This window comes from Nematostella vectensis, chromosome 14 (genome assembly GCF_932526225.1).
Source record: "Nematostella vectensis chromosome 14, jaNemVect1.1, whole genome shotgun sequence".
Lineage (NCBI taxonomy): Eukaryota > Metazoa > Cnidaria > Anthozoa > Actiniaria > Edwardsiidae > Nematostella > Nematostella vectensis.
The window spans coordinates 14241168-14258703 of NC_064047.1; the positions used below are offsets into that span (position 1 = coordinate 14241168).

The 17536-nt window shown below is 41.3% G+C and overlaps 2 protein-coding genes across 2 annotated transcripts; both read right to left on the bottom strand.

Annotated features, from left to right (window-relative positions):
* Nucleotides 1-7320: 7320 nt before the first annotated feature.
* Nucleotides 7321-13843, bottom strand: LOC5503967 (sorbitol dehydrogenase). The gene is made up of 7 exons (XM_001624860.3): nt 13739-13843; nt 13588-13621; nt 12117-12441; nt 11845-12029; nt 11075-11247; nt 8941-9062; nt 7321-8465 (listed from the first exon to the last, which is right to left on the bottom strand). The coding sequence occupies exons 1-7, from the start codon at nt 13793-13795 to the stop codon at nt 8306-8308; spliced, it is 1056 nt and encodes a 351-aa protein (XP_001624910.2). The 5' UTR covers nt 13796-13843; the 3' UTR covers nt 7321-8305.
* A 540-nt stretch (nt 13844-14383) lies between these two features.
* LOC5503973 (anaphase-promoting complex subunit 4) lies at nt 14384-17327 on the bottom strand. Its single transcript, XM_001624859.3, has one exon. It carries the CDS (start codon nt 17313-17315, stop codon nt 15057-15059), a length of 2259 nt encoding a protein of 752 aa, XP_001624909.2. The 5' UTR covers nt 17316-17327; the 3' UTR covers nt 14384-15056.
* Between the last annotated feature and the right edge of the window lie 209 nt (nt 17328-17536).

Sequence of the window (17536 nt, forward strand, 5' to 3'; positions counted from 1 at the left end):
TATGATGGAGACCAGCGTGATGTGACAGTCAGAGGAACTTGCCTTATAAGGATATGATGGAGACCAGCGTGATGTGACAATCAGAGGAACTTGCCTATAAGGATATGATGGAGACCAGCGTGATGTGAGAGTGAGAGCAACTTGCCTTATAAGGATATGATGGAGACCAGCGTGATGTGACAGTCAGAGGAACTTGCCTTATAAGGATATGATGGAGACCAGCGTGATGTGACAGTCAGAGGAACTTGCCTTATAAGGATATGATGGAGACCAGCGTGATGTGAGAGTGAGAGCAACTTGCCTTATAAGGATATGATGGAGACCAGCGTGATGTGACAGTCAGAGGAACTTGCCTTATAAGGATATGATGGAGACCAGCGTGATGTGAGAGTGAGAGAAACTTGCCTTATAAGGATATGATGGAGACCAGCGTGATGTGACAGTCAGAGCAACTTGCCTTATAAGGATATGATGGAGACCAGCGTGATGTGACAGTCAGAGAAACTTGCCTTATAAGGATATGATGGAGACCAGCGTGATGTGACAGTCAGAGGAACTTGCCTTATAAGGATATGATGGGGACCAGCGTGATGTGACAGTCAGAGGAACTTGCCTGATAAGGATATGATGGAGACCAGCGTGATGTGACAGTCAGAGCAACTTGCCTTATAAGGATATGATGGAGACCAGCGCAATATGACAATCAGAGCAACTTGCCTTATAAGGATATGATGGAGACCAGGGTGATGTGACAGTTAGAGCAACTTGCCTTATAAGGATATGATGGAGACCAGCGTGATGTGACAGTCAGAAGAACTTGCCTTATAAGGATATGATGGAGACCAGCGTGATGTGACAGCCAGAGGAACTTGCCTTATAAGTATATGATGGAGACCAGCGTCATGTGACAGTCAGAGGAACTTGCCTTATAAGGATATGATGGAGACCAGCGTGATGTGACAGTCAGAGGAACTTGCCTTATAAGGATATGATGGAGACCAGCGTGATGTGACAGTCAGAGGAACTTGCCTTATAAGGATATGATGGAGACCAGCGTGATGTGACAGTCAGAGGAACTTGCCTTATAAGGATATGATGGAGACCAGCGTGATGTGACAGTCAGAGTAACTTGCCTTATAAGGATATGATGGAGACAAGCGTGATGTGACAGTCAGAGCAACTTGCCTTATATGGATATGATGGAGACCAGCGTGACGTGACAGAGGAACTTGCCTTATAAGGATATGATGGAGACCAGCGTGATGTGAGAGTGAGAGCAACTTGCCTTATAAGGATATGATGGAGACCAGCGTGATGTGACAGTCAAAGCAACTTGCCTTATAAGGATATGATGGAGACCAGCGTGATGTGACAGTCAGAGTAACTTGCCTTATAAGGATATGATGGAGACCAGCGTGATGTGACAGTCAGAGGAACTTGCCTTATAAGGATATGATGGAGACCAGCGTGATGTGACAGTCAGAGGAAATTGCCTTATAAGAATATGATGGAGACCAGCGTCATGTGACAGTCAGAGGAACTTGCCTAATAAGGATATGATGGAGACCAGCGTGATGTGACAGTTAGAAGAACTTGCCTTATAAGGATATGATGGAGACCAGCGTGATGTGACAGTTAGAAGAACTTGCCTTATAAGGATATGATGGAGACCAGCGTGATGTGACAGTCAGAGTAACTTGCCTTATAAGGATATGGTGGAGACCAGCGTAATGTGACAGTCAGAGGAACTTGCCTTATAAGGATATGATGGAGACCAGCGTGATGTGACAGTCAGAGGAACTTGCCTTATAAGGATATGATGGAGACCAGCGCGATGTGACAGTCAGAGAAACTTGCCTTATAAGGATATGATGGAGACCAGCGTGATGTGACAGTTATAGGAACTTTCCTTATAAGGATATGATGGAGACCAGCGCAATGTGACAGTCAGAGGAACTTCCCTTATAAGGATATGATGGAGACCTGCGTGATGTGACAGTCAGAGGAACTTGCCTTATAAGGATATGATGGAGACCAGCGTGATGTGACAGTCAGAGGAACTTGCCTTATAAGGATATGATGAAGACCAGCGTGATGTGACAGTCAGAGCAATTTTCTTTATAAGGATATGATGGAGACCAGCGTGATGTGACAGTCAGAGCAACTTGCCTTATAAGGATATGATGAAGACCAGCGTGATGTGACAGTCAGAAGAACTTGCCTTATAAGGATATGATGGAGACCAGCGCAATGTGACAGAGCAACTTTTCTTATAAGAATATGATGGAGACCAGCGTGATGTGACAGTGAGAGTAACTTGCCTTATAAGGATATGATGGAGACCAGCGTGATGTGACAGTGAGAGCAACTTGCCTTATAAGGATATGATGGAGACCAGCGTGATGTGACAGTCAGAAGAACTTGCCTTATAAGGATATGATGGAGACCAGCGTGATGTGACAGTCAGAGGAACTTGCCTTATAAGGATATGATGGAGACCAGCGTGATGTGACAGTGAGAGCAACTTGCCTTATAAGGATATGAGGGAGACCAGCGTCATGTGACAGTCAGAGAAACTTGCCTTATAAGGACATGATGGAGACCAGCGTGATGTGACAGTGAGAGCAACTTGCCTTATAAGGACATGATGGAGACCAGCGTGATGTGACAGTCAGAGGAACTTGCCTTAAAAGGATATGATGGAGACCAGCGTGATGTGACAGTCAGAAGAACTTGCCTTATAAGGATATGATGGAGACCAGCGTGATGTGACAGTCAGAGCAACTTGCCTTATAAGGATATGATGGAGACCAGCGCAATGTGACAGAGCAACTTTTCTTATAAGAATATGATGGAGACCAGCGTGATGTGACAGTGAGAGTAACTTGCCTTATAAGGATATGATGGAGACCAGCGTGATGTGACAGTGAGAGCAACTTGCCTTATAAGGATATGATGGAGACCAGCGTGATGTGACAGTCAGAAGAACTTGCCTTATAAGGATATGATGGAGACCAGCGTGATGTGACAGTCAGAGGAACTTGCCTTATAAGGATATGATGGAGACCAGCGTGATGTGACAGTGAGAGCAACTTGCCTTATAAGGATATGAGGGAGACCAGCGTCATGTGACAGTGAGAGCAACTTGCCTTATAAGGACATGATGGAGACCAGCGTGATGTGACAGTGAGAGCAACTTGCCTTATAAGGACATGATGGAGACCAGCGTGATGTGACAGTCAGAGGAACTTGCCTTAAAAGGATATGATGGAGACCAGCGTGATGTGACAGTCAGAAGAACTTGCCTTATAAGGATATGATGGAGACCAGCGTGATGTGACAGTCAGAGCAACTTGCCTTTTAAGGATATGATGGAGACCAGCGTGATGTGACAGTCAGAGCAACTTGCCTTATAAGGATATGATGGAGACCAGCGTGATGTGACAGTCAGAGCAACTTGCCTTATAAGGATATGATGGAGACCAGCGTGATGTGACAGTCAGAGCAACTTGCCTTATATGGATATGATGGAGACCAGCGTGATGTGACAGTTATAGGAACTTGCCTTATAAGGATATGATGGAGACCAGCGTGATGTGACATTTAGAGCAACTTGCCTTAGCGCCTGTTTGAACCCAAGAAAGAGGAGATCACGTCACATCCAAAATACTAAAATAATTATAATCCTGCTTCTAACTTAAATTAACTCATCTATTCCTTATGTGTCCTTTGTCTGTCAGCAATCGTGAGATCATCAGTACAAGTCAATGATGCTTGACGTGCGATGCAAAATACCTCTCTAAACAAAAGTATGGGCGTGGCTATTGGTGGTGGTGTGAAATCCGAAAAAATGGACCATATTTTTCCAGGGGGAGAGGGGGGGTTCTCTGATAACAAATCTGAACAACCCTACATAAGGAATTTATGCTTTTGCAGTATTGCCACGGGATGTTTATTGTCGGATTTGGCTACATACCAGACTGATCTAGCTTATGCTTTATAGTTTTTTCTACAAATAGTAACCTATTCTACACTGCATCCATTGTCGCATCGTTTTCTGATTGGGGATAACATTTGGCTCCCGTGCATTATTTGCACTCCCACTGACTTACCACATGTCGATGGGTTCCCTACTTCCCAAACCTTAATATCTTTAACAGGGAATCCACCGACGCCAGTAAGTGCATCGCGCGCATTCATGACAACGCTTTATCATACTCATCCAACCTCTCTAATATTCTAACCTTTTCTTCTTCCCAAACCTTAATAACCCGATCGGGTCGTTGTAACTCGGGAAGTCGTTTTTCAGTATTGGCTGCAGGGAACGCATACAAAAAACGTTTAAGTTAATATCCTGCCACTCCTGAAAAGGTCTTTTATTGACATTTGCAAGAGCAACCTCCATATAATGCTCAACTCCGAGAGCAGGACAGAAACGTCTGCGCGCATCTTCTTATCCCAAACTTATCTGAAAGTGTCTCTTCGCGCCAGGGTAGAGGAGAATCAATTCCTTCAAAACAACCAGTGAGCAATCTCGTTCTTAGGATCTCCTTTAAGAGTAGCCCTACAACAAAACTAACAGAGTCGCTAAAATTCAATTTATCGGCATCACTCATCACTTCCCCTTTTTTCTACCCGTGTCGCCAGGTCAACCAACTGGTCGTTTCCCGTCACCCCGCTGCGGGTCGGTACAGGGTTTCCTTGACCACCACCTCACCACCTGTGAAACCCCGTACGGACCCACAGAGGAGGACAGTTTTGACCCAGAACAACTGAGGGGCTGTTAAGGTAGCCTGTTTCAAAGCTGTCGCCTCCCCCTCCCCCTGGGACCTGAAGGTAGTACACAAGTACATAGACATAGACTAAAACGAGATAATTAGGCTTGGGCTCATGCTTAATTATGTTGATTACATGCCATGTATTATCAATTCCACTCAATTCGTGTTATTCTTATCGCTTTGGGTTTTATCTGCTCCTTAAAACTTTTAATGACATCTTACCGCCCTTGGCCTTACTGGCTCTTAATTCGTCAAAAGAGCAATCAACTGGTCAGCGAGTTGCACATAATGACATTACTTTCGCACAAACATGGGATCCCTATGGCTAGCGTCGCAGCTGAGAAGGAGTTCAGTACGGATTCTCATTTTCCCGTACATGAAATAGCTTGCATTAAGTTCTGCTCCTATCCTGGTCCCATCTCCATGTTGGTCGGTTACGTGCTTCATACAAAAAAATTGCTTGACACACACTTGTCCCCGCCCTGGTATACCAGGCTTCATAAATTCACATGACAAACTCTTGCGCCGGGTTCGATGCATATAAAATAATAATTAAACTCGTTACACGTAATTCACAATACAAACTCTTGTTCCGCCGTACTATAAAGACTCGCGTGACAAAATTTTGTTCCGATCATACTATACATAAACTCTTGCCCCCGCCTCATTATATATATAAACTTGCGTGACGAACTCTCGCCCCCATCATACTATACATAGTCTCGCGTGACGAACCTTCGTCCCCGCCTGTACATAAACTCGCGTGACGAACTCTCCTCCCCGCCTCTACATAGTCTCGCGTGACGAACTCTCGCCCCCGCCTGTAAATAACAAAACGCGTGACGAACTCTCGTCCCCGCCTGTACAAAGACTCGCGTGACGAACACTCGTCCCCGCCTGTACAAAGACTCGCGTGACGAACACTCGTCCCCGCCTGTACGAAGACTCGCGTGACGAACTCTTGTCCCCGCCTGTACATAGACTCGCGTGACGAACTCTCGTCCCCGCCTGTACATAGACTCGCGTGACGAACACTCGTTCCCGCCTGTACAAAGACTCGCGTGACGAACACTCGTCCCCGCCTGTACATAGACTCGCGCGACGAACTCTTGTCCCCGCCTGTGCATAGACTCGCGTGACGAACTCTCGTCCAGGCCTGTACAAAGACTCGCGTGACGAACTCCTGTCCCGCCTGTTCATAGACTCGCGTGACGAACTCTCGTCCCCGACTGTACATAGACTCGCTTGACGAACTCTTGTCCCGCATGTACATAGACTCGCTTGACGAACTCTTGTCCCGCATGTACATAGGCTTACGTGACAAACTCTCGTCCCTGCCATACAATACATAGATTTACGTAGAAAAATTCTTGTCTCCGCATTGGTGTGTTCACAGAGGCTTGCAACACGAGCTGTCGTCCATGGTTCCCGTGCACCTGGTCTAATAATAAAGATAATAAGATAACCGTGTTTGAAAATTTCTAAAATCACAAACGAAGAAAAGAGAAACCAACTTATATCACCTCCAAATCCTTCGGTTATTCTTACGACCTAGGCCTTTGGCCGCCTTGCGGGTGGTCTTGTTTCTTTTCCTGTCCGAGCACATGGGCTACCGGCTCCTCGCCCGGAACAACATCAACATAAGCTACCGCTACTAGATATTAGACCTTAGCCATCTAAACGAAACAGTATTCATAGAAACAAGAAAATGATAATGGTAGACGAGTTAAAACAAAATTAACCGAAACGGTACAACAACGATATAAATTTAGAGCAGACCAAGCATTTAACGTTCACCTTGCTGCAGTTAAGCAATTCGATAATTTATTTACTAATCTTATATACTCTGCTCTAATGTATTCAGCGTGAATAGCACGTCTATTGCGAACCGAAAGTGGTGGACGTTTGGCCGTCGTGTGTGTGGGTGGGTGGGGGGGGGGGGGTGCGTTCGCACCCTCTGCACCCTCCCTGGGTACGGGCCTAATCGTGGGATAAGGTACCGCCCAAAAGGCCCTTCAAGGCATTTTCTCCTGTATCTTAGATAATGTCTCATACATTCACTGTATTTTTAGCTGCTAAAAGGGGCCACACCCTGGGTACGCCCTTTACTACTTCCGCCACTGCGGATTTTTCGAAATAATTTTCTCTTTACCCTGGTCCACCATTAATGTTCTATCACCTGGCTTCCCCCTCTTTTTTTCTGTTTACTGCACTCAAGAAAATCAATAATTACGAAGTGGCGCATCTTTTTCCTTATGGGTTCTTCATGGCGAGTCTTCCAAACTCGTAGTCTAAAGAAAGATGCCTTTTTGCAACAAAATGAGCATACAAATATAAAAAAAAAATCAAGTTATTGAATCCCGTAGTTATTATTTTTTTGTGTTTCTTCATGTTCTCTATCAAAACCAATCATATTTTTGCTCAGTAAAAATATGACGGCATTCAACACTTCTTTTAATGAGAACTGTCATTGGACAATTGGTATTCGGACTGACAGTGATTTTTGTTTTTAAATAAGTACCTCGTAATCAAGAACTCATCGTTTTGGTGAATGATTTATTGCACCTAATAATAAGATATCTTCAGTTCATTTTCTCATACAGTTATTTTTTGTTGTTCATAACATTTATGGTTTCATGAATTCTACTAACACTTACATTCCAAGCATCAAAATTTTTTGTGGTGATTCTCCTGCTAACTATCAATTGTTCTGTTATGTCACACGCGACAGGAATCTACACCATCCATCCCTATTATACAAAACGCTTGAAATGTCCGCAAATACCGTATTTCTCAAGGCGTCCTTACCGGGTTTCCTGTGCTCAGAGATAAACCGTGATGCAGAGTAGAGTCTGGGACGAACTTTCCGTGACATCACAACTCTTACCTACCACAGGAAACCCGATCAGAGAGCAAGGTAAGAACGCCTGGGGCAGAGCTGTCTTTTTCCCAATTTCTGATATGTCAAAGCTGTGCCTTTAAAATCGTCGATCAGCCAGCCACTCCTTTGTTATTGTTCAAATATCTAAATACAAATAATGAATGCGGTTTCAGTTACTCGCTTGATTGATGGAAATGGATGCTTAATTCAGCATTATTCGGGAGTGTCAATGGTATTAATGGGATTACTGTCTTGAAAATTTTAAGTTAACAAAAAAATCAAAACAAAATGTTTAAAATAAATTTGGGATGATTTTTAGAGCGATTAAATCATTGCGAGAAGTAAAAAACAAATGTTCTCGTTGACATCACCATCTAGTACTATTTTCATTGCTCATTGCAGTGGGTCATTCCTTTTTTTTGTGGACCATTCCTTATTTCTGTGGACCATTCCTTATTTCTGTGGACTATTCCTTATTTCTGTGGACCATTTCTTATTTCTGTGGACCATTCCTTATTTCTGTGGATCATTCCTTATTTCTGTGGATCATTCCTTACTTCTATGGATCATTCCTTATTTTAGTAGATCATTCCTTATTTCAGTGGATAATCCCTTATTTCAGTGGACATTTCCTTATTTCTGTGAATTATTCCTTGTTGCAGTGGATCAAGACTTTGATGGCGCCGCCAGCCCCTGTCCTGCTTGTTTCAAACGCCTGTAGACTTTCCTCTAACTTGAAGTGGTGTGTGATGAGGGGTTTGACATTCACTCTGCCAGACGCTACCATTGCCAAGGCAGTGGGGTAACTGGTGAATAGAAATGTAAAATATTTTTTCGGCAAATGAAAAATGAATTATTTAAAACTCCCTTTTTAGATTTTAGCTAAAACATTTTTTTGTTAAAGTTAAATGTTCTTATTTCATCCTCTTTGTAGTTCTTTTAAGTTGATGTTGAAAGAATATTTAAGTGTACTACAAGAAACAATTTGTGATATAACCTCTTTATCCATTCGTTTTATATTTAACACTAATATTTCCCTGATATAAGAAGGGATGTGTGCAGCAAGCCACAACGGTCTAAATAATCACTTCCTTTCCATGAATATTGCTCTTTAGTGTCATCAATCTTACCAGTTGGAGTACCTAAACACTCCTCTGATGTCAACTTCACGCCTTCGAGCATCAAACATTGGCATGTCAACATGGGCGGGACCAGACCCCACCAACACCACCACGCCCCCTGACCTTGTTACCTAGCAACACAAGATGAGAGCTGGCTTACCAGTTTACATAGCGGAATATCCCACGAATGTCAACCTCCCTACACAGGGCGTCCACGATAGGCAGGGTTATCTTGGATTTGCCCATACCGACAATGACCAGGACACCACCAGACTTGGTAGCCTGAGAATTACGACGTTAAATATGTTAGAAATCATAGTTGTTTTAGTTATGGTTAGCTAGTGATATAGCTAGTTTGCAAGGCTTGTGATTTATATGTGTGCCACAGACAAACATATCACCTACAGTCCATTACAGGGAAAATTAATTGTTTTAAGAGGAGCATCGTGCAATCTTGCCTTGAAACAATTACACAATCCCTTTTCCATGAGTGAGGGTATCCAAAATAAAAGGTAACTTCCAAAGAATGATAGTTGTACTCATGATTTATTGTATTAGAGAGAACGTAATAGGCTTATAGAATGTAGAGGCTAATAATATATATACGGTATGCCAGTGTGTATACAACTGGGCTGTAGAAGGCAGTGGGGCACAATTATTTTCTATGTGTTTTTGTTTATGACTTACATATATGCCAGTGTGGATACTGGACTTACATATATGCCAGTGTGGATACTGGACTTACATATATGCCAGTGTGGATACTGGACTTACATATATGCCAGTGTGGATACTGGACTTACATATATACCAGTGTGGATAATAGACTTATAATATGCCAGTATGGATACTGGACTTACTTATATGCCAGTGTGGATACTAGACTAAAATATATACCAGTGTGAATACTAGACTTACATATATGCCAGTGTGGTTACTGGACTTACATAGATACCAGTGTGTATAATAGACTAAAATATATATGCCAGTGTGGATACTCAACTAAAATATATACCAGTGTGGATACTAGACTTACATATATGCCAGTGTGGATACTGGACTTACATATATGCCAGTGTGGATAATAGACTTATAATATGCCAGTGTGGATACTCAACTAAAATATATTTGCCAGTGTGGATACTCAACTAAAATATATACCAGTGTGGATACTAGACTTACTTATATGCCAGTGTGGATACTCAACAAAAAAAATATATGCCAGTGTGGATACTCAACTAAAATATATATCAGTGTGGATACTAGACTTACATATATGCCAGTGTGGATACTGGACTTACATATATGCCAGTGTGGATACTGGACTTACATATATGCCAGTGTGGATACTGGACTTACATATATGCCAGTGTGGATACTGGACTTACATATATGCCAGTGTGGATACTGGACTTACATATATGCCAGTGTGGATACTGAACTTACATATATGCCAGTGTGGATAATAGACTTATAATATGCCAGTGTGGATACTGGACTTACTTATATGCCAGTGTGGATACTGGACTTACTTATATGCCAGTGTGGATACTCAACTAATATATATATGCCAGTGTGGATACTAGACTTACTTATATGCCAGTGTGGATACTAGACTTACTTATATGCCAGTGTGGATACTAGACTTACTTATATGCCAGTGTGGATACTCAACTAAAATATATGTGCCAGTGTGGATACTAGACTTACATATATGCCAGTGTGGATACTCAACTAAAATATATACCAGTGTGGATACTAGACTTACATATATGCCAGTGTGGATACTCGACTAAAATATATACCAGTGTGGATACTAGATTTACATATATGCCAGTGTGGATACTAGACTTACTTATATGCCAGTGTGGATACTCAACTAAAATATACATGCCAGTGTGGATACTCAACTAAAATATATACCAGTCTGGATACCAGACTTACATATATGCCAATGTGGATACTCAACTAAAATATATAACAGTGTGGATACTGGACTTACATATATATATCAGTGTGGATACCAGACTTACATATATAACAATGTGTTTACTGGACTTACATATATGTCAGTGTGGATACTGGACTTACTTACATATCAGTGTGGATACTAGACTTACATATATACCAGGGTGGATACTAGACTTACATATATAACAGTGTGTATACTAGACTTACATAGATGCCAGTGTGGATACTGGACTTACTTATATATCAGTGTGGATATTAGACTTACATATATACCAGGGTGGATACTAGACTTACAGATATAACAGTGTGTATACTAGACTTACATAGATGCCAGTGTGGATACTGGACTCTGCGCCTGTGCATTCCACTGTCTGGTCGGCAGGACCAAGGAGTTCCTGGACTTTCCTGGCCATATCGCGACCATCCCTGCTTTCCACCTTAATGGTATAGTCTGCTCCAAGCTCTCTGGCTTTCTTGAGTCGGCCTTCATCCAGATCTGGAAAGCATCAACATAAATATTTACCACATCAAACTAGAATCCTGATTATGATACACCCAAAGACATTCTTATGTCTGTAATAGATGAGTTTTTTGTCTTTATTGCAACATTTTCAGAATCAGACTGAGTGAGTTACAATCATCACATCAGAGTATTATTGATGTTGAGATGGGTAATCACTTATTTTTGATTGCCTTCGTAACCCAACACATTGCTCCAGTGAAATCTAACACAGGTGGCTGAGTCATCTGCTTAAATAGGTTCAATTCCCAGTCAAGACATGGCAAGTATCTTTCTGTTTCTCTGCCCTAATGGTCTTGTTAAACACATTTGAGCTTTCTAGAAGATTGTGTTCCTCACTTCAATAATAATAATAGCATAATAATAGCTAGGAATTTAACTGTGAAACATTTAAAACATGGTAATAAGCATTATATAAATATTATATGTTTTATTATTATAACAAAGTTTAATAGTTCTGATGCATTATTAAATTACAAACATAAATAGCAAACAACATGGATAAAAAAACATGTTATATAGCCCCAAGATAATCTTTAAGGCTTATATACAAAAACATTCTTTCTTACTAACCTGTGATCGCAACTTTACTGGCTCCACAAGCTTTTGCTGTGAGAAGAGTCACCAGTCCAATAGGCCCGGCTCCACACACAAGAACATTACTGCCAATAGTTATACCCGCCCTATTGCAGGCATGGACACCAACGGACAACGGCTCAAGCAATGCGCCTTCCTCCAGGCTGACATGGTCTGGGAGTCTATGTCAAGCAAAAGACATCAAGCAAGATCATTGGTTCTGATGGGCAAGACTGCATTCAATTATTATTAAACTCTTTGCAACTTACTTATAGCAGAAGTCTGCCTGGTGATTATAGCGTCGACACAACGACCCATGGTAGGGAGGGGTGGCACAGAAATTCATCTTGGCACACAGGTTATAGCGCCCTTTCTTACAATAGGAACAGGTCCTGCAGGGAGTACCAGGCTCAATGGCAACACGGTCACCCTCCTTGAGATCAGACACGCCCTCTCCGACAGCACAGATGACGCCACTTGACTCATGACCCAGGACCATGGGTGCAGTGAGGACAAAGTCCCCAATGCATCCATGCTTCCAGTAATGCACATCTGAGCCACAGATACCGACCGTATGCATGGAGATCTGGACCTCTGCAATGGATTATGTAGTATAAAGAGATCTGGACCTCTGCAATGGATTATGTGGTATAAAGAGATCTGGACCTCTGCAATGGATTATGTGGTATAAAGAGATCTGGACCTCTGCAATGGATTATGTGGTATAAAGAGATATGGACCTCTGCAATGGATTATGTAGTATAAAGCAAAAGTATTTTAGCCCATACTCAGCAAGCTCCCCACCACAAACTTGAGTCAATGTTTTTAAACAAGCCCCCCTACCTTCCATTAAACCATATTATAACAAATTTTAAAAGTATATATGATTCTATTATATATACTATATATAGTATAATGACAAGTGCTATGCCAGGCCCGTGCCCAGGGGGGTGCAGGGGGTGCAAATGCACCCCCCCAAATAAGAATTTTATAATATAAGAAAATAAGAATTTTATAATATAAGAAAATAAGAATTTTATAATATAAGAAAATAAGAATTTTATAATCTAAGAAAATAAGAATTTTATAATATTAGAAAATAAGAATTTTATAATATAAGAAAATAATAATTGTATAATATAAGAAAATAAGAATTTTATAATATAAGAAAATAAGAATTTTATAATATAAGAAATTAAGAATTTTATAATATAAGAAAATAAGAATTTTATAATATAAGAAAATAAGAATTTTATAATATAAGAAAATATAAGAAAGGTTTATGTTGCCGAGAAAATCCGGCTACAAGACAGGGGATGTATTTTAATTGCACCTTTTCAAATATTGTAAACATTGCCACTTGAAGAAAATAACATTGCCTTGCGGAACAAACAGAAACCACACCTATATTGTTGTTAATCATCTTTAATCGTTACTGATAATCGTTACTTTGATGATAAGGTGTAGATACCAACCCCATAGTTCCCACAAAATCACACGCAAAACAACATGGACAAAATCCGACGCTTCTGTTTAGTTCTAGTGAAGTCACCAACTAACCTGACAACGACCCAAAAAATAATTGCTGAGATACAAGTTACTTGTGAAATTTTCTCCATAAAATCAGCAGAAAACAGAAAAATAAGAAAAGTGGATCTATTCTCCGATAATGCATCGGATATTAACCGTAATCCAGCTGTACTTAGGGAATAAAAACAAGAGCGACTTTGGTGACGTTACCTCCGGGGCCGGGCGGTTTTACCGGATGTTCCTCCTAAAACCGGCAAAATAAAACAAATAAGAATAAATCGAATGAGTAACGATATAAATATATAGTAAGGGAAAAATAGTAGTATTTACAGTAAATTTGTGAAGTGTTTGGATTACGTACTAGTCGTAGATCATCTATTCCATGAAGAACTGCGGCTAAGTTGTCATCGGACGCCATCTTGCTAGAGAACAATAGAAGGAAGTGCTGCAATGGATTGTGGTCTGGCTACCCAGGGATCCCACATCCAAGCGGGGCGCTTATTTAATTTTTATAATTTTTATTAGGTGGAGGGGGGGGGGGGGGGGGGGGGGCTGCTTATTGGAGAGGGGCGCTCATTGGAATAAAAAAGTGATAATGATACTAAAAAATATTTTTCAACTCTCAACCCGCCTGTGAATCACTTTGGAAAATTAATATTTCTTTGCCGGGAGGATTAACTAGTAATCTGGGATAATTTCTGGTATGTTTTCTATCGACCAAAATTTACATGAGGTCTTCAGATCTCAATTATTTTAGTATGGCTAGAGGGACGGTCCACGACTTTTGGAATGCAGGATTTAGCGTTTCTAGCGATAATAAGATTTTTTTGTGGACCCTCTAGCTGGCCATGCGCGACTAAAATTTAGGGTCATGAGCACACTTAGATATTTTAAATTTGCAAAGAAAGCGGAATAAAGGCTTTCTAAGCACCCTTGCCTCATCACCTTTTGTTCGCATCTGTAAAATCTGCCTATCAACTAGAAAAAATAATGAAAGGTGAACACATTTTTAGTCAGCAACTGTATTTTTTTATTAATAAAGAAATCTAACTGACATAGTCTTCTTTTGAAGGAGGGAATCAAACCTGTTTCAGCAGAGATGAGAGGCACGATACACTGACACACTAAAACACTGGGCCACACGTGATTCCTCAAAAAAATATGAGTGGTGTACAAGAAGGAATATGTGTTTACCACCCATCACACCTTTTTGTACACCAAGGCTGCATTCAAATTTAAAAAGTACTTTATATTTTGTATATTCCTCACGAAAGAAAAACATGTGGAGATGGGAGGGGGGGGGCTGGTGTCTTTAGCCTACATTATAAGCTTTTTTATACATTCTTTGAAGTTCAGCCTCTTCAAAGCCTTGACACAAAAAGCTCATGATCATGACGATGAATGTGTATTATTTGATTGACAAGGATAACACTTAGCTAATTACAAAATTGCATCACTAAAAATTATTTTTAGAGTAGAACCCTGTGCATAACTCACATTCCCGTTTACCAAAGCTGAGCTTGATTTTCCTTGAATTTGGACCTAAATTTCATTTATTTGTACTTTAACTATCTATCAAACCTGCTAAACTAATGTTTGTCTCCATTTAGAGTTTAAGTTGGCAGTATTTCTACTGTACTGTACCAGCCAATAAAAATGTCAACTAAACTCATGCTATTTTAGCTTTCCATCATTAAGTCATTCCCAGTCACATTATGGCTGACATCACCCTCTTCATCATCATCTTCATCTTCTGCATCCATGTCGAGCATAATCACTCGGCGCCTTGATGCAGACAGCACACATGTCACCTTTCTGGCACCACTCACAGCAATGGATCCAGACAGCATTCCAGCAAGGCGACGAAACTGGGTTAGCCACGCCCCAACATCACACATCTGCAGACTTTCAGTGACATTGCTCCTCACATCACCAAGTGTAAACTTACGAAAATAGGAATTATCAATCAGATTAAGTGGAATCTGTACAAGAACAGTCTCTGCATCAGAATCACTCTTTTCATCCCTCATTAGGGCAGTTAATGAATCTGGCGTGTAAAACATTGCATCCTGGAATTTGAATATGGACTTCTCTTGCTCAATTTCTGAATTTTGTCCTAGTTTAGATATGTTGACTGTAGTTGCACAGCTATTCCCTGTCTCTGCCTCAATCTTTATCAGATGAAGTTTTTCTGAGAGTTTTTCACCAATAGAGAAAGCAATGTACTGAGCGGGGGGAGTGCCCATAGACGCTTGTGTAATGACCGAGGGAGTGTTCATCTGTGCTTCTCCAAGCGTGACTAATCCTTTGCATGTGAAAGACTCCCCAATGACTTCAGACACATGCTTAAATGTGTGGTTGACATTACCTACAAGGGCCTTTGCCAAACTCAAGAGAGAATGTTCCATGGAGTGACTCACCATATAAGGACTATCCTTCAGCACTGTACTGCCTTCCACAAACTTTGCAAAGGCATTGTCACCAAACGATGACAAAACAGTCAACGGCTTATCCTCAAAGTACTGCCCAACACGTTCAATGCGGAATTTCCCATGCTCATCTGTGTTGAGCTGGGTCTTGAGGAAGTTTGCTAGAAGAAGAATATCTTGTTGGCTGAATTTCTTCACATAGCTTGGGACAGGTTCATCAGAGAGTCGGAGGATAATAGAATACAGCCATTGAAAAAAAGCTTTAAAACTCTTCAGGCTTGTCTCAATAACTTCCACCAGCTCTGTGTTCTTTAGCATCACTGCCCCCAAACTTTTAATAGCAACATCAGTTGACTTCTCTGAAAGTCCAAGAACCCCAAACAAATTGTACCATCTAGCCATCCCCCTGATGTCTGTCATATGGTAAAGAAGAGCTTCTGTGACACACTGCAAATGCTTTAGAGCTAAACTTTGGATACTTGTGTAAGAGTTATCAATGTTCACTCCAAGCTTCTTCAGTCCCTTCTCTGTGAGGTCATGGAGAAGAAAATTTTGTAGCTCAGGAGAGAGTATCCCCTTTGTCAGGAGAGTGAGAAACTCGTTGGTGATTGAAAACTTTGGCATCTTTTGCTCATTCATATATGCAGTTAGTTTGGTTTCCATTTCAAGTAGAATATCCTCCCATGCTTCTGACATTGATCTGATGGTTTCGTTGAAGTACTCAAGAAGGGATGTAACAATACCAGATTTCTTTGCAATGAGGGAAAGCTCATGGCGGTGGGATGATAAAAGTGTTGTAGTGTATGCTAAAAGGGAATATGTCGCTCCCGTAATCTGTTTGGCCTTGACAATAACATTAAGGAGCTCCAGATCAGCTGAGAATGCTGCATTCACAATTTCTACCCCATGAGTAGACTCGATGTCATTCTCTATTGGGAGTACCCCGGCAAGGAACATACCATATAGCATGATATGTACATGACCACTGACGTCACCAACAGTTAGTATACTGAGCTTGTCAGGCAACGATGATAACTTCTTCCGGTCCTTATTCCCTTCATCGTGTGACTCCTTCGAAAATACTGCCCCCCCTGATTTCGGTAAAAATGGCAGGGACGGGAGGTACAACTGGGATTGCTCGATATAAAACGACGGCTTCCGAGGAGCACTCGATTTCACCTCCTCAGTCCATTCCATGCATGTAGGAGTATTTCCAATGCTGCACTTATGAACACACTCGGCGTTTTCGATGTCGAAGGATTTTATCTCGCCACTTTCGTAACCCACGCAGAGCAGATTTCCATCTGGCCGCCAAGCCAAGCAGACCGCTTTCTCATTACCAGCGGAAACTGCCCAAACTTGCTGCCAAGATAAGCGATTCAACCATACGTCTCCTTCGGCAGTTATCACCGCGAGAAGATCCATCTTGGGCGACCATTTCATGTGCTGGATGATGGCGGAACTCGGTTTGTCTTCAAGTTCCCGAAACGATCCCGAACTTCCCGCCATCTTGAACGGCTACCGTACTGCGCATGACACGAATGTGCCGCTGGACAGATATATCACACAAGGCGCAGAAATGATTACTGCAAAATACACAAGAAAACACACAAAAAATGAATGCATTGCCACAAAAAAATAAGCCATGGCAAAAAGAGAGAAAAGAATATCATGGAATTGTCTTTACCGTCTAAATTATTAGGCAGATAAGTATTCTTTAAACCCTCTTT

Bases quoted from the DNA above. Each gene is read 5' to 3' on its own strand.
- LOC5503967 (XM_001624860.3), bottom strand. From the start codon at position 13,795: ATGGCGTCCGATGACAACTTAGCCGCAGTTCTTCATGGAATAGATGAT. The intron at 12,030-12,116 runs GTAAGTTGCAAA...TGCTTGACATAG, and splicing joins CAGGCAGACTTCTGCTATAA to ACTCCCAGACCATGTCAGCC. The intron at 11,248-11,844 runs GTTAGTAAGAAA...GATGCTTTCCAG, and splicing joins CAGTAAAGTTGCGATCACAG to ATCTGGATGAAGGCCGACTC.
- LOC5503973 (XM_001624859.3), bottom strand. From the start codon at position 17,315: ATGGCGGGAAGTTCGGGATCGTTTCGGGAACTTGAAGACAAACCGAGT.